The 27937-nt window shown below is 41.4% G+C and overlaps 2 protein-coding genes across 3 annotated transcripts in view; one reads left to right on the forward strand and one right to left on the reverse strand.

The window, feature by feature from the left end:
• LOC146964942 (uncharacterized) overlaps positions 1-27937 on the forward strand; it is a 92128-nt gene that overhangs the window by 58324 nt on the left and 5867 nt on the right. The window contains exon 3 of one of the 2 annotated variants that reach the window (XM_085764748.1): positions 26922-27046. In XM_085764748.1, the coding sequence (XP_085620874.1) occupies positions 26922-27046 (125 nt within the window). Of the gene's footprint in view, positions 1-26918; positions 27047-27937 lie in introns of those variants that run through there. The other variant, XR_015034590.1, reaches the window with a different exon arrangement.
• LOC146964943 (nuclear receptor subfamily 4 group A member 2) lies at positions 14028-19368 on the reverse strand. The gene is made up of 8 exons (XM_085764375.1): positions 19188-19368; positions 18557-18658; positions 17492-18363; positions 16903-17032; positions 16546-16709; positions 15935-16137; positions 15596-15774; positions 14028-15465 (listed from the first exon to the last, which is right to left on the reverse strand). The coding sequence occupies exons 3-8, from the start codon at positions 18359-18361 to the stop codon at positions 15209-15211; spliced, it is 1803 nt and encodes a 600-aa protein (XP_085620501.1). The 5' UTR covers positions 18362-18363; positions 18557-18658; positions 19188-19368; the 3' UTR covers positions 14028-15208.

The following is a 27937-nucleotide window of genomic DNA, read 5'->3' on the forward strand; positions in this document are numbered from 1 at the left end:
TTTTCTACATTTTTAAAGGCTATGATTAAATCCCAGCAGTGTGCTAATGGAAATGCACTGTAGATCTGACTGTAGTTAACGTTTGATGAGATAAGGGATAAAGGAGGAGGGGTTCGCAGTAGCATTTTCCTTTGAATTGTTATGTTTCGTGACATATCTACATTCATTTTGGTGTAGATTTCAAAGCATCCTGGCATTAGGAAACATAAAGGCATATAGGATATTTTAAACACTGCAAGAATTTGCACGTGCAACCCATCTAGTATTCTGAAAGTGTCAGAATGAGTGACGTGTTTTCCACAATAATTTAGAATAAAATCTCCCACCTATGCAGGAATGTTGCTCTCAGCTGCAGTATAACATGACAATAGCCATGGAGAATGCACAACTGTTTGGTGAAAAATATGATCACCTGAATGGTGCAGACACCTGACCTTTTCTCAGTCTCCCTTAACATGTCCCTTCCATACAATCAGTGTGAGAGCGCCGCACAAGAAAGGCCAGTCCATTAAGAGAATATGCTAATTTTGCCATCCGCTCCTAATTGATGCCATTTTACCAAGTAAACAAGACTTCTGTCTACAATGGATGTGTTCCTGCCAGTTAAAAGGAAATTTCAGATCGGCTTTTTCCTGTAATTTTCTCTCCGAGAGCTATTGGTGTGCCATTATTGCAAATTATAAGTCTCTCTCTCTAAGAGAGGTGCGATGCTTGCTGTGTTTTTTTCCCCTCTCTCTCCTTAAAGGCCATCCACTATTTTTTGTCAGTCACAGGAGAATCTTCATTCACGTGAAAAGGTGTCAGTGCCTGACTGTTTGAGCATGATGACAGACACCCAGTAGAAGTGTGAGTGACTGCCTGACACCATAGAGGTTTGTCAATGATGTCAACGGCACTCTGGCAGCTAACACAGCATTGTCCCAGACACGCTACAGGACAGCACCATAATACAGGACGTGGACAGGGTGTGATGTGTTATCTCCACAACCTCTCTCCCATCCTTCAGTCTTTACCACAGGCCATGACTGAAGGTCTGTGAGGATCCTCGATGCGGCGAGTTGCTTAGATTCATCTTCCCTGTCAGCCATGTAATGCTGTATGAGCTTGTTCTTCCATTCAAGTAATGCTGATGAATCTGCTGTCCAGACGCCTCACGCTCCACTTTGTTGATACAGGGGGGGATAGACCCATCACAATGTACCTTTGGGTTTTGACCATGCACAATCATTTCTCCCCTTCTGCCAAATAGTTCTTTAGCAAAAAGGCTATCAAAATGTGTGCGTGTGTGTGTGTGGGCTGGGGTGTGAGGGTGTGTGAGGGTGTCGGGGGTGGGGGGTGCGCAGCTGCATGGCCGGGCAGCCGATGTTGACTGGCACTCAGTGCTAAGCTGTCTCTCTGAGGAAAGGGCTGTTTAAAAGGCAGGAGCTGGCAGTGGAGCAGACCTCTCAGCTCCCTGTCTAAATACTGCCTCTGTGTGACTGACAGCAAAGCAACAGCACACTGGCATTCTCCTTTCAGCCACTCAGCAACCCTTTAACAGAAACCACAGGATTTAACATAAAACTCAGACTGGAGTGTCACCTAATGCAGCATTGCTGCCTTCACAGCTCTTTAAATTATTTAACATGACAAGCTGTCCTTTTGTTGTTATTGTCGTACATGTGATATGACCCAGTCAGTTAAAAAAAAGAAGAAGAAGAAAAAAAAAAAGAGCCGGTGTAACATGACTTAATTAGGATGATTTGAATAATCAGGATTTTTCCACCTTGTGTAATTACAAAATCATCTGCCACTGAGTAAAATGCTGATTTTTTTTACATCCTTCTAATGATATGAGCTTCTGAAAACTATTCTTTTATACTTTGAATTCCTCTCCCTAGAAATGATACAAGCTTCATCTTTGATTTATTGTTATTTGTTTAGAGATTGACCTTTGTAAATTCAATTTTTAGATATATAAAATGTTCTTTTCCCATACAAGGGGACAAACAAGAGTCATCAACAGGCAAAAAGAAGACATTGCAAATGTTGCAAAAGCTTAATGGCACAGAATTAACAATCTACATGGTTTTTCTGGATTCAATTAGAGGGATATCTTGCTATTTCATGATGCACTTAGGAATGACAAAGCACAGATATAAGTATTGATTTTTTGGGACCCATAACCAGATAAACAATATGTATATGTATGTATTTGCAGGACAAATTGAATCAAAATGCACATATTACATTGACCCGGTCCTGGAAGACTGACAGCAATTGAATTTGTCAGTCAAGAATTTAGTTAAAGAGTTAAAGACCTTTGATCTACCGGTGGGCAAAATGACCGTCCAGAGTAAGAGATATTTATTGCATCGTGGCTTCTCCACTGTGGTCTGTGGTTGTGCTTTGTCTTTTTATGTGAATCATTTTTTTCAACGCTCATTTTCACTCAGTTCTGCAGTAGGCATGTGTGTGTGTGTGTGTGTGTGTGTGTGCATGTATCTATGTGTGTACATATATGTGCATTGTACATATATGAGTGTTTGTGTGCATTTTTGCGTATTTGTGTGTTCTTTTATATCTGTACATGCAGTACAAGTGTATGTCACCATGTGCATGTGTGGCAGGGCAAGTGTGAAGGAGATTGTCTCCAAGTGGCAGAGAGGTAGCAGGGAGAACGATGGTTATGTTTGTGGATTAATAACTATTAATTCTCCTTTTGACTGTAATTGATGCTTAAATCTCCGCTCCCCTCCTCCTCTCGGCAGACCTCTTGTCCCCCCGTCAATTCTGTCCTTCTAATAAGGGCATTATTCCAAGGGATTTCATGCATTCTGATAAATCAAATTAGAAGGCCAGTGACTTAGATAGATTGCAGCAAGTAATTAGAGAATCCTCAATGCCTTCCTCGCTGCCACTCATTTACAAGAGTCTGTTATCTACCTATCTGTGCACAGCATGAGGCGGTGTGGGTTTGCATCACTTTCCCCTCTTAAAATTCCTTCCTTATGTCACTGGAGAGACAGATCCCAGACCATATCTTGTCACCCAGGCTAGCACAGCGCACAATGGACAGCGCAGTGGGACAGCCATTAATTGGAGCAACTTGGGTTGGTAAGTACCCACGTGTGTGTCAGTGACATGCAAGAACAAGGAGATGGGCTGACACATGGAGACAGGGGACACCCTGGGTTGGGCTCCCCCCACACCCCCTTCACCCCACCTACACACACGCACACTCGCACACACACGCAGACACACCTTCACATGCCCCCCCCCCCCCCCCCCTCTCTCTTTACCCCTCACACTCTCTCCTTGCCCTCTGGAAACAACACCATGTTCTTCATACTGAGTCGGTGGTCACTATCCATGTCAGCGGAGCAGCCTTGTTCACATGCCGCAAATGTTGTGTGGGCATTTGTGTGAATGTGTGAGTGACTATGTATCTGTTTGGAAAATTAAAACAGTAATTGTGGTTTAGATGATTAACTATGATTTCCAGCTGTATACGGCTTTTAAAAAAAATGGAGTGAATCAGTGGAATCAAATCAGTGGTGAAATGTCACGTTTGCAGTGCATTTACTCAAGTACTGTAGGCTACTTACGTACAAATTTCAGTATCTCTTCTTGAGTATTTTCACTTCATTCTGTTTAAATCTTTTGCTGCACTACATTTATTTGAGAGTTATAGTAGGAAGTTGCTTTGCAGATTGAGATTTTACACAAAAAACACTTAGTTTTTTATGTGATATGATGCACAGGTGTGGGTTAAACTACACAACAGTATTAAAAAAAATCATTACAGTTAGCTCCGTCTTCACCAACGACAAAGTGAAGTGCTACTAATGCATCCAATAGTAACATGTATAATAGTTTAACGCTCGCATGGACCATTTGTATTTTTCATACAGTACTTTATAATAAAAATAATAATAATACACCCTTATTTTTTAGTGCAGGACTTTTCATTGACCTCTTAGTGTGATTTTGCAACTGTTAGTAAAGGATCCAAATGTGTTTTCTGTTTGAAATTAAAATAAAATATTTGTCAAACCGAAACAAGAAATCGTTCAATGGAGGGGACCATCTGTGTACCTTACAATCATCTTACAGTCCAAAGTCCTGACAGCTGCACTCCCTCCTGATCTACCGAATCCCCTGTCTGGCATTTTTCTTCCTTTCTATTCCACTTCCCCTGCACCCTTATCACAAAGCAGTCTGACAGAGTTCACTTTTCTCCTTTAAGAGGATGAATGAAGATAAAAAGCAAAGCAAAATGGAGCACGAGAGGCATCACTTTCTTTGATTCATGATGGCTGGGAGTTTGGCGCTTCTCTGCAGCCCTGCCTGCTTTTCTGGCTGCCTGCCTGTCTGCCTGCTCGCCTGCCCGTCTGTTCCTTCCTAGGCACTCTAATGGAGAGCCGCAGCCTTCTCACAGTGATACCGTCAAGCCATCAGGAATGGCTGATTATGGTACTAAATATTGATCTCTGCCTCACATGTGTCAAAATTCCCCCCACCCTTTAATTAGAATTTCCCCTCTGCGCCATACAGGAACTAACTGAATATATTACAGGACTTCATGAGGAGGAGGGGAGTGCAGCTAGTGGGGCATAATTGTGACCTCTTGTCTTGCCTCTTCCCTCCTGAGTTTTGAGATGACTCCCAACTGTCTGTCTAATGCTCCCAGCCTCTGTGATAATCAGACTTATTTTCCTCATCTTATCACAGGATGATCGGCCTGGCTCTCCTGTTCCCCTCTCCCCTCTGCCTCCTCCCCTCACTCACACCTCCTCCATCTCACTGTCTTTACCTGCTCCTGTCTCGCTTATTGTTAGAAAAGGCTGTCTAGAAAAACAATTGTATTTGGATAGTTAGCCAACCCTAACAAATCAAAATTATTATTATTATTATTTTTTTTTTCAGAAAAGCTCCTAAATCCTTTGATTTAGCACTTTGTTCCTACATCACTATCAGACCATTCTATAAAATGGTCAAAACTGATCAGTCGGGAATCAGAGATAGTGTCCTCTTTTGTTCCGTGTTTTCTCCTTTCTCATGCGTATTACCTACATTACAGTATCTACGATACAACTTGACTTTGGAGGGTCCTGTTTGAGGTTTAGATAGGAGCAGGTTTTTACGACTTGAGCCACTATAGTCTCAAACAGAGGTGAGGAATGTGCTGCAGAGGTTTGGTAAAGCTCACTTCTTTCTCACTCTACAACCCCAGTTTCTGCCCTGTTTCAAATTTGTAATCGTTCAACTTAAAGATAAGGGAGAAGATCTTTTTTCTGGAGCGTTTTTTACTGTATTGCTTGAAATCGTCTTCACATCCCGCTTGCAACCAATTAATGTAATGCTTTTTCACAAAAATGAAAAATGTCAGTCACCTGTGGAACGGACAATCCTGCAAAAACACCATTCAGTCATTTTGAACCCCACGAATAAATTCATTGGCTCAAACTGCCATCCGCCCCAATTCCTCCACCCCCTCCACGTACCCCTCTGGGTGCACTAATTTCAGGCGTGCTCAGAGTCTTCGACGGTTTACGATATGGAAAAGACAATGCCAAAGAAGTCTGAGGAAAGGGGCTTGCACTTTTGACTTGTGTATTTTCAAAATACAAAATTTGAGGATCTCCTACTCAACCTTTAAGTGACCTCATTGTTAGGCGACCTCTAGTGGCCATAGTAATAAAGCGATAGCAAAGGAGGAATTCAGGTACAGTAGTTCACAGAGCAACAAAGTCAGTGTTAGTATTATTCTTTTATCAGTGAGCAATCTGCAACTTGAGTCACATGGTTAAATGGTCAAAACAATGACAGTGGTCCACTACACATGCTCCTGGTACGGCCTATGGATCATATCTAAGTGTAGCAGCAAGTGACATGTTTACTTGCTTAAAGCAGAAGTAAGCGATCTGGTCGTTTTGGCTAACTTCCTGTCAGCCGATGGAGTTAGCAGTCCCCGCCCTCGTCCCTACGTCACCACATTCACGCGCATCCCTTGGCTGCACACACAGAGAGGACCGCCCCTTTATGCCGTTCTATCTCCTCATTGGATAAAGGTTGTAGGATACAAGGAAAGTTTTCTCCTCGGCTTACAGCAGAGCAAAGTCACTGACAGACCCGTGTTTCGGACCAAACACTATATATAAGTGATTGCCGTCGGAAGATAGAACTATTTAAGACTTATATTAACACAAATATTCCGCTTACTTCTGCTTTAAGTTGGAGAACTTGTTGACGCAGACTTGTTGTGTAAAGTCAGTGGTTTTGCCTTTAAATGTCTTAAATCCCCAGTATGTGTCTGCGTTTTAATCTTTGTATTTCTACTGATAAATATGAAACCATAGTGAACCATATAATCCAGCGGCTGAGTGGCCTCACAGTAAGAGGAAAAACCGTGAGATTCGGTGGTTTGAATTTTATTCAATCTGGTCATAGTCAACCAACATCGTGAAGTTGCCCTGAAAGAGAAGCCATCACACTGCCAGTGCCACAGCACAGCAGTGATAATACACTGTTAGCAGATGCCAGATTTTTAGGAAACGTCTTCTCTGCCAGGAATTCATCATTCATACTTCTCCTCTCTCTGTTCTCTTACACACTTTTACTGTTCAATATTAAATCTATTTTTCACAGCAGGTGGGCTCAGTTGTCACCTCGTCCCAGATTTCAGAGCACTAACATGCTACCTTCTTTCCTAACCTTCTCCAGCTCTTAATCCATCTTCCCCGGCTTTTTTCCCAGCCCCCCACCCCTCTGCCCTCCACCCCTCCTCTCATCTCTCTCTTCCCCTCTCTCATACTTTGGATAGGAGGCGCTGGTCGTTATTATGTGACGTTGGCAGGCTTGCCATCAGTCGCAGCATTCTGGCGAGAGTCAAGTGACACAAGGTGCCTTTTTCTATTTGTTTGTTTCATGCTACACTGCACCAGCCACTGACCTGTGCTAGCCATGTCGTGCAAGAGGGAGGCAGGTTCATCCAATCAAAGACTGGCTGAAAATTAATACTGATCTTTCCATTCCTGAAGAGGGACTGTGGCAAAAGGCTATTTCATGACCATAGTATGGACTTTTTTCTTTTTTTTACTCTTTTATTAATTGTATTTTGTATCTTTTTTTCCCTTCTCCTACATTTTAGATGATTTAAATGTTTACACCAAGGGGACCAGGTTTGTGTGATGAATAACAAAATTTAGTTTCAGACTGTCATTCACTTCATTTTCGCAACCAAAAATGTTTTCACTCCAAACCTAATTTTGGAGTTGCAGCCTTGAAATATGATTTTCTTATATCACTGATTTATTTTTTTATTTTCATTTTTTTTTCACAGTGAATTCAATCTGATCCCCTGCAATTCACTACATGCAATATTCATAGTTGATCCATTGACTGCAATTCAAGCGGGAACTATTTGAAGAGGGAAAGTTCATGTGCATTTTTGATGGATTGTGCATGTCTTCCCCTACTCTATATGGATAGAGAGCTTGTTTGAAGGTCAGTGATTCTCTTCAGTCAGAGTCTTCCCTCCACACTCCTTTTTTTGGAGAGGGGGGGAAGAATATCTCGAGTCTTCACTCCATATTTTTCAAGTGCTTCTAGGATGACTAGGTTGGATGACCTTGAATCCTGGTGGAGATGGATCTCTTTGAGCTTCCTCCGTCCTTTTTCTCAGGGAACTCTTGTCATGAAGAAAGACGACGACCTTCTCCCATCAGGCTTTTCATGTAAAATATCCGCTTTTCTCAGCTCCCAACCTTTTCACATCTTTGATATTTTATATATATATATATATATATATATATATATGTATATATATATATATTAGGTACATGTTCCTTTTAACAAACTTCAACACTCACATCGTGTTGCATTCACTCTTCTATTGTCCATCCAGTTTTTAAAAAAGAAAAATTAATTTTCCACTAATCAATATCTAGAAATATGGCCATGTCTGTGTGTGCATGACTTTGTGTTAACGCGTAGGAACAAGGGTTGAGTGGATCTTGAGAGCTGGCAGGTGCATTATTGCAGCAGGCTCTGCCTAGCTTGACATGTGTGTGTTCCTAATCTCCCAGTGATATGACAAAGCTGTGTGAGAGCCTGGGCTGGATCTCTTCTGTCTGTTGTGACACAGACACACCATCACCCCCTCCCCCCTTCTCTTTTGTCCAACACACACACACACTCATCATGCTCCCCTCTTGACCCTTCAAGAAGCCACCACTCTATCTACTGGCAGCCTCTTGCTGTACATGTGTACTTGTATATGTGCAGTGGCAGATTTGTAAAACCAACACCACATGCATCTTGTGTTGGTGGCCAACACGCCTGTGCTCCATGTGTCCATGCAAACAAGAGTAAAGGCCTCGGAAAAGTGTGTTTGTTAGTCAATGAACGGAAGATTGAGATAAAAGATGTGGTTAAGTTGTTGAGTTGTTTGGCCTGAACTTGTTTGAAAAGTCACATTGAACAAATCTCTTTGTTGTTTTTTCAAGACGATTCGACCGCTTCTGAGATTTAGCTCGGGGCAAAAACACTCTGAGGACTTTGGAGCTGAAGCAACATTTTTTCCAAGTCGACCACTTCAGTGGAGGGCTGATACTACAGAGATCTTGGAGCTTATTGTTGAACTTTGAGTCATCCTTCAATAGACATGTTTTTGCTGCTTATCTCTTGATTGTCAAAATGAAGCATATACTGTAGTTTCTGCTATTCCTGAGTTCTTTTATAATAATATCAATTTAATTCTCTTGAGAATAATGTGTGTGCTTTTTGGTTCCATTCAGGCTCTGTTTTTAGAAATAGACAAATCAGGCAAACATGTGGTGAGCAGGTAGAGAGATGGGTGAATGGCATGCAACATGGTTCCACAATTGGAATCAAACCAGGGACGTTAGGATTGTGTATAGGGAATCCACTCGGCTGCCAGAGCACCTCTGTACCTGCTTTTTTTTAAAATCCAGACTGCAGATTATAGAGGAACAGGCACACACACACATGATTTGACTTAAAGACATGAACAGATTACATGTGCATGGGTGTGTTTTATATGTTTCACTTCACATTGAGCAGCGCCACAAACCGTAACACAGGATGAGGGCATATTCATGTGGGAACTGAGCCAGTGCATCTGACCACGTTGACATTTTACACACTGACATCAGAGGAAGGGATAGTTTGCATCCCTGCATTCAGTCACACTGTCACTGTGGGAGGTGTAAATGGGGGAGGGAGAAAACAAAAAGCAGGTGACGGACAGCTTTGTTTTTAGATTGTAGGAATTCCAAATGTAGACATTTCACAAAGTAATTCCCCTCTAAGAAAAAATGTATGCTGTGATAAAAAAAGACAATTAGACAAGCACAAGATAAGACAGTTAGACAAGCAGTGTTGTTAGCTGGTGATACCCCCATGTGCGTCATCAAAACTATGCTCCTCTCCCGTGTGTTTTTACAGTTGGCTCCTCAGTCTCCTCCAGCCTCGCCCCAGAGACCTAATGCATCATTTGAGGCTCATACAATTCATTGCTTCCCAAGCCACTGACTCCTACCAGCCTGATAGAGGCATTTTTCGCCACTTAGAAACACGCACTGTGTGTCCGATCCCTTCCTCCTTAATATGTCCTCTATTACCATCAGGCATTTATGCCTGTTTTTTCTACTTCAGTGACCACTGAGCACCAGCTTCATTAAAACTAATTGAATCGGAAACACGTCTGCCCGAGGAAACATTAACTCTTTCTATAAGGGAAATTTCCGATTTCATTTTGTCAATAAGGTCAAAGGACTGAACCGTGTGTTCAATACTGATACATGCTATGGCCATAAACTTAAACTGTACGGCTATTTAATTTGGATGGACAGAGTTCTATGTCAGGCACTGAATGTACTTTCTGAGGTTATTCATATTTACTAATCACGTGTTAAAAAAAAAAATCACCCTGCTTCTTCTCCAAATATATAGATTCCTGTTTTTGTGTAGAAACCTGAAGAGACCCCTGTCCAGCATAATGTCCTGTCAATTTCATTGCATTATTAATTTCTTGTGGTTAGCATAATTGAGTCTTGGTACAAGCATTGCATTAATGGTTTTTACTGACCACACTTGAAACAATAATTTGATGGCATCTGTCAGAAATCAATGTGCAATAACAGAGCATACACAGCTGTTTAATATGAAGTAAATATTTATGAGTGATCTGACTGGGCATCAAGTTCAGTCAGTCTTCTTTGAAAGGATCTGTGCGAATGATTAACCTCATTTTACTGGTGCTGTCTGGGCTGGTAATGGCCATTAGAGCTAAGAAGGAGTGAGGCCTTTGATTTTTGGCTCCTCATCATTCACAGCTTGTCGCATCCCTTCATCCTTCATACATGGCTGCTGAATTGATTGTCTGTTTAGTCCTATGAATGATAAAGCTGCTCTGGGCCACAGGCTGAGAGGGACAGACACGGCTCACTTCCATCTATATGCAAGGTGGATTTTCTTTTCCTGCCCCGCCACTCGGAAATCAGCTTTTTGCATTATTTATTGGACAATCATCAGCATTTCAATATGGTAAATCAAATAGTCACAGTAATATAACTATAGACAGTCGTATCCAAAGGGCCATTATTCTGCTCATTATTCATTCATTTTGTTTAGAGCGATAGTCGGTGGGATTCATAAGTTGTGTAATCAACATGTTTTACTGCAACCTCACACAGCAGCCTGAGCCGGAGCTGCCGGGGAAAGGTAACACGAGAGGAGGCGACTCTAAATGTTAGAGTGTGGTCTAAATGCACAAGATAAATATAAAAGTAGCAGAATTATTGAAAAGAGGTAAAAAGAGAGACGAGTGCAGTGTAACCTCTGTGCCGGGAAAAGCAACGTGACGACCAGAGCCAGAACTACTCAGGAGTCAGATGAGTTCTCTCAATCACTTCCATTTTAATGAAAGCCAGGTAACCGAGAGCACAGTTTGGAGTTTTAGTCATATGGATCTATTTCAGGTCTTGCCGATAAGCCGTCTGAAAAAGATTCTCACTTCACCTTAAAATAACATTTAATGTCAAGATAAGATTTCACTGTAATTTACCTTGGGCTTAATTCTATCCACGTCAGAAACTACACACCCTTCACCACACACACCAGATGCACTGTACTGATTCTCATCGCCAGGCAGCATCACACGTATGTTTGAACAAAGCAACACAAAAGTTTGTAGTGTGTATTTTCCATTCCTGTAGTTATTTCTTGCTGCACTCCGCTCTTTGATTTTGCAGTTAAACAAAAAAACTTCCAAATGCAACTTCAGTTTGAGCAGCTGTTCTCATGTAGCACAAAGGTGAAAGGTCAACTGCTCTCCCACCACACGGATCAGAATAAGCAAAGGCCTATCCTATCTCCTCAATATGATCATTCGCGCATCAGACGTCCAGACTAAATCAAATTAACAAAATCTTTTTCACAAAAATAAAGCACACATATACACACACACACTGGCTCCTGTCCATAACCGCTGATGTTAAGGGCCAGTTCACACGTCCTCCTGCAGACGGTCACCACACCTACAGCCACCCTTCACCTCAAATTCACCTAAGCGCCTCACACATGAACCCGTCAGATTGCATCACAGAGTTAGACAGGAGTGCAGAAATGTGCAGCTGTGCATGCAACACAATCCACGACAGTCGCTGCATGCGGCGGGCGTCTAATAGTGCTACTGTTGTGGATGTGGTGGAGCACTCTCTGAAGCAAAAGGGCTTATAATTTGATGCCTTTCTCGCTGTGCATTCGAGCACTTATAGCAGCAGACACTCGGGCCCTTGCTCTTGGAGGAGGGCCACCCTCACCTGCAGGCTCCGGTTTGTTCTCAGTGCAGGAGCCAGAGAAGAGTCAGAACAACTGGAAAATGATTTCCTCTCTTTTTCTCCCAGTCCTACTTATGCTGGCGTCTAACCTTCCGCTGATGTCAAGAGTGGGGAGGGAAATTAAGTCACAGGCTCTTAATGAATTTAGACTCAAAGTCCTCCAGCATATATAATCATGCACAAACACTGACAGAAGTCTTAGCTACATGTGTCATGTTTTATTGTGTCAAGAATAGACATGTTTAAAAGCTAACTGTACTTTGAGTCAATAGAGGGAACTTGTGACATTGTAATGCACCCTTTCAACAGATCTGCTAAATGTCAGCAAACTGGTTCTGAATGTAATCCCAATTTGCCTTGGAATTAGCACTTTACAGTGACGATCTAATTATTTAGACAATTTATTGCCTGCCGCTAATATCTCTCAAAATAAGCTGTTCCCTTCATCTTGATCATGTGATAAATGTGGAATCAGTGAGGATAAGTCCCAGACATGCCTCAGAGCCTGGCGTCGCTTCTCCCCTCTGACAGACAGAAGCAAAGGCTTTGTGACAGCGGCGCTGCTTCACTTGGTGCAGGCCAGTCATGCCGCTTCCTTTACGTTTCTAAATGACTTTTCATCTCTGCAATTACGCGGACTGCAACATGCAGATGTGATGCGCAGCAGCATCTCGAAAGCAGCTTGCAGTGCAGTGGGGTTTGGCGACGTACGAGTGTGAACGGGATTAAAGGACGTGCAGCAGCAGCAGGAGTGGAGTCTTTTCTCTACCTGACTGTAACCTGTGTGATTTTTTTTAGTGGCCCGGTGAGCAGGAGGTGCAGGGAATTAGATCTGCAGAGCTGGACTCCCCCGGGGAGATGTGTGTGGATGTGTGGGTGCGTGGGCGGGAGGCTGGCAGTAATAACAGATTTACTATTAAACTACAATAAAAACAAACTAGGTTACTTTGACTTCTCAGCTGTGGTGGATAAAAAAAACGCAACCGTAGAGAAAGAGAAAAATGTGCCATCCTCATATCTTTCTTGTTCTCTGAAATTCAACATTACACACTCATATATTATACACACACACACACACACACACACACACACACACACTGTGCTGAGCACAGGCAGCTCTCTCGTCTCACTAGAAAGCGCTCCCCTGAATGCGACTTCTTATTCTTCTCCAGCTATTCGGCCTTCTTCATTTCAGGTGAGGTGTGCAATAGTTGAGTTGCGTAAAAAGCAGCTTAGGTTAACAGTGCGTTCACATAATGAAAGCAAATGAAGCGGTTTGAAGGAGCGCAGCAGCCAATGATCGCATGTAGAGATTGAAATAATGAAAAAAAATGAACATTACATCCTTTTTAATCCGTATGAATAACAAGCAACTGTATATCCAGAAAGACAACGTTTTTCTTCGCATCACATCTAGTGGAAAACTCTGATTTATATAAAAGCCGATGTTCACCTTCAAATGATCGCTCAGAATAATAATAATAATAGAAAATCTACTCTGTGTGGGATCCAAACGAAAAATGAAGATTACTATATTTAATCCGTTATAACCTTTTCATTTGTCAAATGCAAATAGACGTTAGAAAATGAGAAGAGGTGTTAACAGCCAGGGATGGACTCATAAAAAGCGACTTTTTTTTTTCTTTTTTTCTTTTTTACAGTGTTGAAATATTCGAAGTATAGACACACACATGCAAGTGGAAACTTTCAGCTCTTCAGTGTATTAAAAATGTCATTTGATGGCTGAAATATCCATCCAGTATAGATTTAAATAAAACAGTTAAAATGGTGAAATAATAAAAATGTGCATTTAGAAAGCAACCTTTTCCACTAAACAAAATAAGAGAATTCAAACTTTAAAAAAATAAACATGAATAGGCCTGCCTGCTATTTGCGCCATATTAAACTCCTTAAAGTCAGTGACGTGCTTTGGGTATAGTTATTAGAACTTTAACAGCTCTCTGTAATTTCAGACTTAGTTTTAGTAAGTTAAAAGAAAGAAAATGACGTAGCTGTTCTTATTAAAATGTTTGTTTTTGCGCACAGGCCTGCACGCTGACGAGTTTGAGCTCGTGTGTAATGTTTTTATTATTATCTAGGACTAAAGCTGTTAATTTCAATCAGATGGTTAATTTAAGAAGTAAAAATCATTTCAGAGAAATTATTTAGCAAAGAATTGATTTAAAAGTTTTATTTGTAAACATTAAATATTTCTTTCTCTCTAAAGTTTTTGAATTCGGCACCAAATGCGTTACAGAAGTTGTTAAGTACATCATGATGTCAAAGATGTGGGCCTAGATCACACACTCATGAACCTCTTGATATAAGATGGAGCTTATTTTTCCATTTCCAAACTGTGTTAAAATCATAACTATCTAGACGTTCATAAGACATAAAACATAGACAACGTGCTCAGCATGAACTTGGATGGTTGGAAATCGTTTAAATTGCACCATGCTTAGTGTAGCTCTTGGCAATAGAAATAATAAATATATAGAAACGTTTATATTCAACAGCAACAATACTTACAGCACATACAAACAAGGAATGTCTGACAGTTTTACAAACACCATGGGTCCCTCATTTTCTATACAGATGAGATATTTTTCCACATATGCGTTATACATAAAAGGAGTGCCATAACTACGAATCTGTATCAAATCTAGCAGACTACATAGTGTCCGGTATATATTATATATAGACATCACCTCAGCAAGTGCCTATAAAATAAAAGGAAAAGGAAAAAATAAGAAGAAAAAGAAAAGTAAACTAGAACATGCGTTGTCTTTTCTGGATACTTTTTGGGATCCTGTCAGAAACACATAGGCACGAGTCAGAAAAGAAAAGGAAAATGAAATTGTTTTTTCATTATAACAAACTATATACACGTTATAAACCGATGCATTGGAGGCATCACATAATCTATCATAATATACAGTGTGTGTGTGCGCGCGTGTGTGTGTGGTCATATATATATATATTTATATATATATATATTAATGGGATATATTACATCTGTGTATGCTGAATCAGTAGAGCCGATGTTAAATAAACAGTAAGTGATTGCAAGACTGGATTAACTCTGTTGACAATTTGTCCACTGGAGAGAAATTCCCAACAATGATTCACTTGTTTGGCACTCAAAGAAAAAAAAAAGTCAGAATTAAAAGGCCTACACAGCAATCACACTTTCTGTCTCTTATCCTCTTTATCTTTTTTTATGAATCATTATAGGGTATTGTTGTTCTATGAGCCTACGGAGCTTGCAAATATTCAGAAATCATAACGTTTAAAAATCTGTCAGGTCTGACTCAAACAGTCTTTTTTTGGAAGTTCTTTGAGGTGTCACCGCGGAGTCAGACTCAGAAAGGTAGGGTGTCGAGGAAAAGTTTGTCAATTATTGCTGGTGGAGGGACTAGATCTTCTAGTTTTAGGTAAAAGATACGCTGCAGACCTTGGGTACATAGTGTGCGCAGTTCAGGGAGCTTTCCCAAGAGTTTTGACAAGTAGTTGGGACGATTCAATCCACCGCCATTGAATGTCACTTGATCTTTGAGGCAGTTGACTATCTTGTTTTGGAGGTCCTCGACTCTTTTGGGTTCCTTAAGCCCGTGTCGTTCTGAAATAAAAGAAAGAAAAGAGATAGAGGAATTATTTCCAATGAATTGGGCTTTTATCGGTTTTCATGCGTTTATGAACTATAGAGAGTTTCCAAAAAAAAAAAAAAAAGAGCAGCCGCCTTTACGCACCTGTTACCATGGCCAGAGCTGCGATGCAGGAGAAAGCTGAGATGTCTATGTTCATGCTCTGCAAGTTCGAGGAAAACTCCACGATTGCGTCCACCCACTCGCCAAATCCGCGGACGCACTGTAGCCTGTGTAACACCACTCCATTACAAAAAATAAGTTTGCCTTCCACCGGGTTGGACCTGCAATTAATAAGAAAACGCCATTAATTACGCTTGGGGAATAAATGGGATTTTAAGAGTCATCTAATTATTGGGCAGCTAATAAAACACAAAGCGATGAAGCTTGAAGGAGGAGCTGATAAAGCTCCAGATAGTTTTGTTTAATAATTACTCGGCTTACCTGTACGCCAGCCGCAGGACAAAAAGTTCAAGGAAGGCGGATTCAAAGAGGAGATCTTGATCTTGCTTCGGTAGATCAGAAAAGCCAGGGATCTTCTCCGCCCAGCCCCGGATGATCTCCATGGAGCCCGTCAGGAGATCATAGAACTGCTGGATGTGATGAGTGTTGTCTCCAGTCATTTGGTAGTCAGGGTTAGCCTGGAACTGGAATTTAATTTAAACAGCGCCTTAATGAGGTCCTTTAAAATATATAATCCGTGAAATTGCAAATGCGCATTTCCAGGAGAGAGGGAGAGAGAGAGGTGATTTTTACTGTTAAATTCATGTCTTCTTTTTATTAAGTCCTCTATTTCACTGCAATTTACTCAGGAAAAAAAACCTTTGCCACATTAAAAGCCTGACAAAGTTGAGAATTCAGCGACGCATTAAAAAAACTTCTAAAGCAATAAATTGTTACCTATAAGCAAGGGTAAATTTAAAACCTCGTCAATCTTGTTGTTCTTTCTGCTTTCAACCAAAGTAATAGTTTGCTGTCTCCTTTTTTCTCTTTCCAAGTATTGTGTGCGTGTGTGTGTGGGTGTTATATTTCTAGGAATGTGGTATTTTACTTACTCTAGAGTAGTCCAAAGCAGACATTGAGGGGTTGGAGTCCACATGGGCCCTAACAAGTGCGCTTATGAGGCTGACCGGCGGCGAGGGTGGGGAGGGCTCCTGGGGACTTTTGGGTTTGGATGGTAGACGTCCTCTTCGACCTTTGAGATTATCCGTTCGGACAACTGTGTGTGGAGAAATATGACACACGTTAGTCAACGATATATCAACAACACATACCCTGCTGTCGTGCGTAAATGCTTAAAGATGGAGAGGGTGACATTCCAACACTCTATTACGCACATGGTTTTCTCTGTGTATCAGTGTGTAAATACAAACTTCTAGTCTAAAATAATTTAATGCATGGCCTAAACATACCTTCTCTCACCATTCCGACGACAAGGCACTTCTGGAAACGGCAGAACTGGCAACGATTTCTTCGGCGTTTGTCAACAGGACAGTTTTTATTTGCTAAACACACGTACTTTGCATTTTTCTGGACGGTGCGCTGGAGGAAAAAAGAAAGTTCATGTTACTCTGCAGGCCTGTCTCTAAAAGCTATGGAACATACATGTAGTACACAGGCTGTGCATTGCTGCGCAGTGCAAAAAAAAGAAAAGAAAAGATGAAAACGATATATCTATTTCAACTCCTGTTTGGGACTCTGGTGTATGAAGCAACAAGAGGGAATAGAGTGTCCGCAAATAACGTTTGTGATCTTTCATATTTTACTTATTCCTTGGAGATCTCTGTGTGTACGTCTGAAGTTATTCCATGCACGTAAAATAAGATGAATGATGTTTAGCCTGGCGTGCAGCCTGATTTTTTACATTCAGGGTGTGTTCATTATTATTTATATTAAATTGGACAGAAGTTAAACGGTTAAAAGGTGCGCAGAGGATAAGGGCACAGCGTTTGTTTCATGTAAAAACAGTACTGATTGATGAGAACTGCCAAGTGAGCCCACCTTGAAAAATCCTTTGCAGCCCTCGCAGGTCCTCACTCCATAATGCTGGCAGGCTGCGTTGTCTCCACACACCGCACACAGACCCTCGTTTGACGGAGATCCTCGGGACGGGGGCGATGGCACTTGGCTGTCCACCAGCTGGTGCCCGTGGCCGAGCTGCAGGGAGTGGGGGAAGGCCAGACCAGCCTGTTTCCGGATGGCGCTGGGCACCGCGAAGCTCTGACCGTCCAGGCCGCGGTGCGCGCCCGGGTTGTCATGGTTCATGGAGACGTGCAGCGGCCCGTCGAACCGCATCTGACAGCTGGAAACGGGAGTACCCGGCGGGGACTGCTTGAAGGAGAAGAGCGAAAGCCTTGACACGGGATTTTTACGCTGGTCTATCATATGAGACGTGGCCGCAACATAGTTCTGGTGGAAACTGTGGAGGGAGCCTGGGTCCTCCCACATGTGATTAGGCTGAACTTGGAAGTTTGGTGTACTCGGGGTATGAGGCGAGGAGGGTTTGAAGTACATAGGCCCAGAGTGAGCCATCATTTCTTCTGACTGAGGTGGCAGGTGACTCTGCTGATGGTAGTTGTGCATCTGGACGTCCTCCACCTTGATGGAGGACTGTTCTCCAGAGTGGGGCATCTGATACAGACAGGGCGGTTTAACGTCGTAACCGGTGTTATAGTTGTCCATGAATGTACTGAAACTCGGCAGGGAAGTAGTAGCTGTGATCTCAGTGTTGGTCAAGTCCATGCTAAACTTCACAAACTCGGGTGTTAAGAAGTCGCAGCTGTATTCTCCTGCGGTGTGGTAGCTGTAGCTCTGGGAAGCAGGACTAGCTCCTTGAGGTGATGATCCATACTGAGCCTGAACGCAGGGCATGGCTGAAAACCAAACCGGCAAAAGAAATGAAAAGAAAAGAAAAAGATACACATCAGAATTTCTCCAAATTGACAAGAAAATTTTACACTTTAGTCATCTTAAATCCCATTTTACTTTATAAGCAGTACTTCACATTAGTAAGTCATTTCAAAAATAAAATAACACTGATTTGTAAATAATTTTCCATCATCATACCTCAAGTCTTCTGACAGTTTTTCGGTGACACTTGAAATGGGTGATGTCAGGAGTTGTATGGTTGTCAGGATTCAAAAAGGCGTCTCTGCTCTGGATGGTCCCCTAATAAAACACAAACTCTGACATTTACTGGATGATAAAATAAAATAAAATGAAGTATCTTTTTCTTTTTTTTTCTTTTTTTTTTAAAAAAAAAGACGAAGTTAAGCCAGAATCATTCTGTACAATTGCGCACAAGTTGTAACCATTTCCTTATTACGCACACCCGTTTGAAAAAAAAATGTAAATGTGTTAAACTGTTACGGAGAAAATACACAATATAGATATATAACATATATCCTGCTCTTCTGTTAGTGTGGGATTGTTCAGGATGAGCAGACAAACTTCGCGCACTGGATATCCCTAACTATTTATCTGCAAAGCGTAACGCTGTAGATTCTGGTGAAGTGTCGCTCACTCAGATGTGCACAGTCTTGACTCGCACTCAGTTTTGTATAAAATTCTATCAAAGTGCAGAAGAATGAGGGAAAGTAAAGGCGTCCAGTGCCTCGAAGAAGTCCGTGTAAGTGAACCACAAATGCAAGATTATTCTGCAAAAAGAGGAAAGAAAGAAAAGATGAGTGGACCTTACCTCTATCACACCAGGGTCGTTGCTTTCAATCCATGCGATAAGCATGCAGGGGGTCTTCATTAATTTCGGTAAAAGCTCCAAATCATGAGCGTCGGTACCCCAACAATGCCAGGCAGGCAAACCGTGTGACTCCGCGTACTGACAGCGACACGAGCTTCGACTAGCCAGTCTGGCCAATGTGGCTTTGTTTATGTGAGCTCTGGATACCGTGGCCCACGTGTTTCGCAGCGCGACGTCATCGGCGTCGACACCGACACGGACCAATCCGCGTGGGAACTTTCTCAAGCCCCAATTTTTCTGGTGAGTGTGTTTGGCTTGTGGTATGTGTTCTGTGTTGCTTCCCACATGGACATTAGCAGAGATGTAGTGGAGGGTAAACCCACCTAAACTCAGTTCAGACACCTTTGTGTTTGCAGGGACTTAAGTCAGACTTGTTCTAAAGCTGACATTAATCTCTGTGATGTGGTTTCACTGTTTTCTTTATTTTTAACACATGTCTGCAGAGTCAATGATGCTGCTGCTGATGATCTGCTCATTTGTGGGATATTTCTCCTCATGACATCACCTTTGTTTCCCCCACTATATAAGCACATATAGATATTTCTGATATTGTGACTTCTATGGGTTGCATCAGTCAGTACTGTATGTAGTAATCTTCTCTCATCCAGGTGCATTTGTGAAGGTATTTTTTTTAATAACAGGTGCCAGTTTCTTTATTCCCTGACGCTGGTTATTTTACTGTAAAATCCAGTGTACATTGGCACACTCAGGCTTAGAGTTACAGGCTTTGTCACAATGAGGCTGATATGCCATACACACTGCACTTGTCTGATATAGGCCTAATGAAACGGGGGTCAATATTATTCTTCGTTATCTTCTGACAGGATTTCTGTATTTCAATTGTGTTCCAAATTTAGACCTCAGATGGGGTGGGGTCTGCGGGGTGGCCTGACTATTCATAGAGCCGGTACAGTGTATGTGAGAGCCGCTGGATGGAGGAGGAAGGGGGGATAATTAGTGGGCCTGTAGCCAGTTGTCATGGGGGAACCAATTTAGTCCCCAGAGAGGGAAACGTGATAGGAGCGGGCAGAATGGAGAGTGACGCAGAAAACGCTCAAGTTGACGCAGTCGCCAAAATAATCTTCTGGCCTTATTGTTCTGCAGCGATGGAATTACTGATCTCGGTGTTAATCTTACACCAACACCTTGTAGCCAATCACGTCGGCCTAAATTTTTTTTTCTAAATTCATATTGGCCCGGGCAAAGAGCCAAGAGGAGGAGAGCATATACCAGCATACATGTATGTGGAGATGTGGCCCCCACATGCGTCTGAGAGCCAGCCACAGTCTCCCTGCGCGCAGAGCCATGTGTTATTTCTAAAGGACTGATGCTTTATTATACGAACCACAGAACAGCCATCAGTCTCAGAGCAGTGTTCTCTCTCTCTCTCTCTCTCTCTCTCTCTCTCTCTCTCTCTCTCTCTCTCTCTCTCTCTCTCTCTCACACACACACACACACACACACACACACACACACACACACACACACACTGCCCTGCACTCAGAGCACACAAGGACAGAGTGTGCAAGGAGGGAGTGGTGGGGGGAGAACTGTATATCATGGTTGCACTCACCTCTAGAGGACACTATTGTTCACCAGCCATACATCAAACATTGCCTGTTTCTCACAATTAACCTTTTTAATTAACCTAACCCCCATTAAGGCTGTGTGGTCCCGCCCAGTCGTTTCCAGGTGGGCTGTGTGGCTGGATTCACTGCGGCTGTGCATGGATATTAACACGCAAGATATTGTAGTGCAAGTTTTTGATAACTTATATTTGCCCCCCCTGAACAGCCCACCTTCACCCCCCTTCTGCTCCCATGGCTGCTGCTATAACAGCACCTTTCACTTGCATCTTTTACCGTAGGCTTTGCATGTGTGCTGAAACCTACAGTGACCACAGTGCAGCCTGTATCACGCACGTCTGGCAGAACAAAATGCAAAGTATTTGGGCTGCACACAGCGCTGTCAGGGCGCTGCATGGTCACACTGCGCGTATTTACCGTTCTCCATTTACCATTTAGAATGAAAATGAAAACACAATTAGCAGTTTAATTGGCCATTTTACTGGAGAATAATTAACTTCCCATTTATATGCACAATTAATTGACAGTCGTTTGAAAGTGAGGAGTTAGTTTTAATCACAACACAAGTTATTTCCTCGGCTAATATTTTTTAACTTTGTTTGAGGAAATACTGACATTACCACTGGCGTTGTGTGCGAGCCCGACCGACAGCCTTTGTGTTTGTGTGTGTGTGTGTGTGTGTGAGAGAGAGTCTGTCAATAATATCTCTTAAGGTGCAATCCGTGAATCTGTGAGAAATGCACTTCATCAGTGCATGAGGCACCATGTCGTCATCATGTCAGTTTGTATGTGGATCAGCTGTCCTCTGGTTCTCAGGTGAAGAGCATGGGGTTGTCCCCCATGAACCATCTACTTTCTAATTTGTATCCAGATGTTATTATTAGCATCTCTGCAGGAGTAACTTGGCAACCCAGATGTGTGTTTTTTGTTTTGTTTTTTTCGTCATTGCAACACCGTGCCTGTTCAGCTTATGTCAGCAATACGTCAGACTCCAGTTGTGTGTTTTACAAAGAGGTTCTCCACTTCTTTTAAAGTTGTAAATCAGACTTAATATTCAATTGAGTTCAAACTTATATTATCCAAAATGTTTCCAGCAATTGTCTAACCCAAAGAGATCTTGATTGTAATGGTTTGTTTTGGCATTTGCATCACACTCTTTGTGCTTGCATCAGCACTGTGTGCAAGAAGAGGTCAAAGGTCACTTTTTCTCCAGCTGTGAGACACATTTTTAGATCTTTGGTCTAGGTCTTAGATCCTAACCATTTTCAACTATATATTTTAACCAGATGTGGGACTTTAGCCATGGGCAGCTGGATCTTTAAGTTATCAGAGAAATAAGCTTTGCACTTGTTAGCAACAGCTTGGCTCGTAGCCCACTGATGTTTAAACATTCTTTTTTAGTGTTGTTGTTTGTTTGTTTTTGTTTGTTGTTTGTTTGTTTTACCAGATTTTATCACCGGTGCGTTAGTTTTGGAGAGGAGGGGATCTCTCTGGACAATTCAGCTCTCAGTAAAAACCTCCTGAACAGTTGCGACTGAATTGATCCTAACAGGGAGAAGCAGACTGGCAGGCTCATAAGGCTCCTCTCCCAGGCAACTTCACGCCACCAAATTCATCACATATCTTTTGTTATTGTTCTGATTAAGGCCCCACTAGTCCTAGAAAAAATTACATAGGCCTAGTCTGTATTTAATTAGTCCACGCGTTGCTTTATATTAGTTTTGTTAGGTTAATTTAGGCATTTTTTTCTGAAACTGGATAAAAGCTATAGGGAGTTGTTCCATCCTCCTTAAATTGTAGCCCAACTAGTTTGCAAAATATGCTCCCACAAACCTCATTTCATTTCTAAGCACCAGCAGGTATCAAACTTTCTGAGAATTGAACAGCCCAACCCTGAAGGCATCCCTTTGCTCAGTGTCTTCTTTCCATTTCTAGATTCCCTCTTTACAAGCTTAAATGTCTACTTAATATGCTTTAATGCCTGCTCTTTAGAGCCAGGGAGCACTTCATCACTTTTATACACCTTTATATAACACACTGTTAACTAGCAATGCCTTATGGAACAGCTTGTCTTGCAGCTGGAAGGCGCCTCCATGGCATGATGGAGGTACCTGTTCACCATTCACAATGAGACAGTAAAATGGGAATAGAGGCCTCTGCATACTGCTGCTGTCTATATCAGTCAACGATGAATATTCATGAATCACAGTGTCATGACATGCTCTGTAATTGGCAGCAACATTAGCAATGACACTGCTGGTATCAAGTTCCTGCATATTCATGCGGTGGGGCAATATTTCCTCGAGGTGCTGTTTTTTTTCTCTCCTCTTGAAAGTGAAAATGTATTCTGAAGCTGCAGGTGTCCTTGGTGCCACAATCAATTGCTGGCTGGATTGTGCCTCAGTGAAAATCAGACAAACCATTAGTTTCTTTGTCAATCTCTTTGATTAATAACATATCTGAATTATAAAAGGCTGAGAGGACTCAATAGTGTAAAGTGAATCTCTTTGTAATAGTTATGAATATGGACCTTAAGGACTCATCTGTACCCTGTCACTGCCACTGGCTAGTGGGCTTTCACTGCTAAAATGTATTGATTACTTTTAAAAAAAAGTAACGGGTTTGGATTATTTAATTGTTATAGTTAGAAAGTAATGTGCTGCTTGGTATTTGTATCATACAGTGTGTCTGTTATCAAAGTTGTTTTAGGTGTGAGTAGATTTGCAGTCTGTTTGCTGATAGTAGAGACATTGTTGCAGATTTCTTTTTGTACTGGAATTTTCAGCGAATCCATTTCGGCCATGCTAAAGTGTCCTAGACTGGATAATGAGGGAATTGGATGAAGCTTTGCCTAAGCTGCAAAGCTTTCTCCTCAAAGCGGCTGGATGGGAGGATTTTTGTCTCCAGTTTTTGTGGCTTCAGTTTAAAGTGATCCACCATCTAGGCTGTGGTGTACGGATGTAGACCTGGTCCTAGACCGGTGGGAGAGTGAGAACTGAGATGGTGATGTGGTGATTGATGAACTGAATTTGATAAGAATTAGTCATGTGTCCGTTAAAATAAGTCCTCCATTAAAATTTGTAATGCAAATGTACTTAAAGTATCAAATGCTTGCTCTGCAGTAAAGCCTTAAATTTGTACTAAAGTACAGTACATGTGTAACATTGTTACTATTTCCACCACCTCACTTTCTTGGTGAAGGCCTGCAAACTTCAGTGAAACAAAGAATACTACAATTCATAAATTCTGACGCCAAATGGTTTGCCACACAAGGTGCAGTTTGTTTCAGCAATGGACACTGAAATCTTTGCTGTTGCTTTTCCTCTTTTTTTCTGTTGAACACCAGCTGAGCTGTATCTGCACATTACAGTGGGAGGCATGGCATTCCACAAGGAGGTAATAGAAACTGCTGTCAATGCCAGAGGAAGCTTTTTATTTAGTGCTTTATAGCCAAACCCAACTGGCAAAGCACAAGAGAAATCAGATGCGATGCTCTTAAGTGTTGCAGACGAATGCTCAGTGATCCAACAAGGCTTTATTAATATAATTAGGAGGCCTCATATTATGTGTGTAAAATTAAAAAAAAAAAAAAAAAAGATACTGAAAGCAGGCTAATATTTTCCATATTAATCCAACTCAATCCTACCTAATCAGCATTTGTAAATTAGACTAAGCCTATTGATATAGATGATATTTGTAACTTTGTTTCATTATACGGATCCTTAACCATGAATGGGAGAAAATAAGGAAAGTACTTCATCCTATTTACTACTGCCTCTTCTTCCTATTAGATGGTGGGGTTGCCTCTGTAATGTGCATATGACTAACAACCACACTGAACTCGAGAATGGGCGTCATTTGTCTTTTTCTGCTTTGCTTATTTTAGATAATCCTGTACCATCATCTTCTTCACTAACTACAAGGCTTGTAATTAGTCAACTCTGCTTGTTAACATGTCTGGGCGTCGTTTGTCTGCGTGCCACATGCAGATTTCATGATTAATCTAGAAAGACAATATTTTGAAATGTTATTGGTTGTGGAATATAAACAAGCATGTGATGTATTGTTTTTTATTGCTTGATGGTGTCTGACAGCTTTGTCACAGAAAATGCATGGCTTCTTTTTTCCTAAATCCATCATGAGGAATATAAAGACATATGCATAATAATGAAACACATTTATTAATATGTACTGTCCCCTGGAGTCATATGACAATGAAATGGATGACTGGTTTTCTTTTGCATGGATGCTATAGATCTGTGTATCGCATGTTTGGAAGCAGCTGAACAGGTAACAGCGGTCTGCTTGGATGAGCTCTCATCCAGACGAGACGGGGCAGTGGTCTTAAGCTTACAGGAGTTTGATGGGTTCATTGTTGGGTGAGGAGCCACTGAGTCGGGTCATAGGTAGATGCACTCACAGTCAGTTGTTTTTGACCACTGGTTAAAGCAAAACGAGCAGTAGTTCTAACGGTATTTAGTCATTTCTGGGGCCTGTCCTGCTAAATACAACTTCATACTACTAACAGGCACAACAACGTCTCTTTTTGATCCAAACTTTGGACTGCAGAGATTGTGAATGAACAGTAGCATACATATACAATAGGGTTTTTTTTATATATAATATGTGTCCAGAGGCTCATGCTTCATTATGATCAAACCTTCAAACATAGGCACTGTAGTTTCTTTTTAATTGACTCTATATATTCCATCAATCCACTGGCTATACCACTCATTCATGCAAGGTCTCAGGCAGCTGGGGCCAATGCTAGATGACATTGGGTGAGGGTAGGGTCATATAAACCATCCTGCTGTAAATACTCACTAGAGCGACAAAAAAAACCTTAATCCACCTGAAAATGGCCCCCAACAAATGGAGTGGTGTTGAAATTACTTAAAATAGTTTCGATATTTGTGACCGCTTTGGAAAGACTTTCATCCTCAGTAGCGATGAATGGCCATGGGCTCAGTGGACTCGGTGTAAAAGATGTGGTATGAAAGTTAGACAGCAACTGATGGTTGATCTTGTCATGTGTTGATGAGAAAAAAAAAACAGAGAATGATGGTTGGTTTAATTCCTTCAGCCACAATTTCTTTTTGATTCTTATCAATTCTGACAAAAAATGTGATTGTCACATCATGTAAAATAAATACATCTGGGTTTCATGAGCAGACAAATAAATTACAGCTTTTTTTGTAACGCAAGCACCATTGGTTTTTATGAACAGCTTTTTGAGAGGATTTTTCACGGCAGACTCTTGTTCAGCTCCTGCTCGCAACAACAAATGTGCACTCTCCATCCTGATGTTGCATAACCTCCTTGCCATTGTGATGGAACTGCTTCCAAGCCGTCTCTCTGGGGCTTGATCTGTAAGTCTAGAGCAGCAGCATGTTTGAACTGGGAGGATTTCTCTCCTTAACAAGTCTATGGGCTTTAGTCCAATCATCCAAACAAAAAAAAACCTGATATCTCTTTTATTCTCCTCCAATGAGGGAGAGCATCCTCTAGTGGTTACCATTACATACCAAATCAATTATCTATGCAGCCTGGTTGGAGGCGTCTTAAATGTGTTTCGCCCCTTTATTTACTGGAGTTGTCTAATAGTGGTGTAGAGGGGGTTTTCAAACCCTTTCTTCTAATCCTCGCTTATTCTTCCTTTCTTCTTTTCAAAACTGGGATTTACAGACCATCTGGGACAGCAAAGAAGCTTCTAATAGGCAAACTAAAGAGCAATTTCAGTGTTAAAAAAGCTGTGAAAGTCATATGATTAATCTCAAATATATTTATTAAAAATGTGCACAAGTCACTGATGGTTTCTAGATCTTTTTTTCTTTTCTTTTTTTGTAGTTTGGTTTAGTTTAAGTGTGTTTTCTAAACATGCAGGTCCTTTTGGAGATTCATGCTGTCATGCCAGTGGAAATGATTGTTGTTTTTAAGCAATGGAATATGTATGGCCTCACAATATTGTTCTGGTCATGAATATTACAGTGGAAGGTTGTGCATATGTGAATAGTATCTTGATCCATTCTAAAGATTTGGGACAATAAGTATCCAAATGTTGATGTGTTTCCTTGGTTCCTATTGTCAGATCTCAAAACTGCCCCCGTGCAGGAAGACAATTTCTCATCAGGCACCAGCAGCCGCAGCACCAAGCTCATTCACAGAGGAGTCCGATATCTACAGAAAGCCATCATGAAATTGGATTACAAACAGGTAAATGCTTCATTTTTTCTCCGCAGCTGACACTTATCCGCAGAATTCCTGGTCCCTCTGGTCATATTGCTTTATTTACCCTCCTATGTTCATTTTTCATTCGTGGAAAGCAGTGACATGTTTGCCTTGAATGACTGCCTGCCTGGAATTCTCCCGAAGTTGTTTTAAAGAAATCTTACAACTTAGCAGACCTCTGCTGTTATCATATTGTGAATTAATTCATAGAATTATCACGCAGTAATAGGTAGAATGACGCCTACGTGTCCTCCTTTGTCTGTGAATTGTTTAAGACGAGTCACCATGGTTCAAACTGAAATGTCACCCTCTTCTGTTACATTTCACAGTATTTGAGAAATCTCATTATTCTCAGCTTGTGTTTTCTTTAGGAGCCTTATTTTGCTATCTGTATGAACATACGAGGGTCCTGGAGGTGAGCAGCAGAGGAGACCAATTAGTGTGATTGCAGGAGTCGCAACTGCCTAGTCAGCAGCTCGACAGTAAAATGTAGGCTGCACTACATGTCTTGGATGAAACAGAGGGCAAATTAAAGCAACAGTGTTTGTGGCTGAAAACTTCTTGTCACTATAATATTTGCCCCCCAAATCCTATAGAGTCTCGTCCAGGTCTCAAAATCAACTAATAACTAATAAAACATCGGGAAATTAAATTTAGGCTTTTTCCTAATTAAATAAAATGTCCTGATACCAGCGGGACAAAGTAAACTGTAATAGGTCACTGCTGTCATTCAAATGTGCACACAGATTATTTTTAATTTATTACTCTAACTACAGAGATAAAGGCTGAATTAAAATCAAAGCTGAAACAATTAGCCGATTAAATCGACAAAAATGCCAAAATTCACTTGCACCTACGTCTGAAATTAGAATTATT

The sequence above is a fragment of the Trachurus japonicus genome, chromosome 21 (assembly GCF_045865225.1).
Source record: "Trachurus japonicus isolate A0001 chromosome 21, Traja_1.0".
Classification (NCBI taxonomy): domain Eukaryota; kingdom Metazoa; phylum Chordata; class Actinopteri; order Carangiformes; family Carangidae; genus Trachurus; species Trachurus japonicus.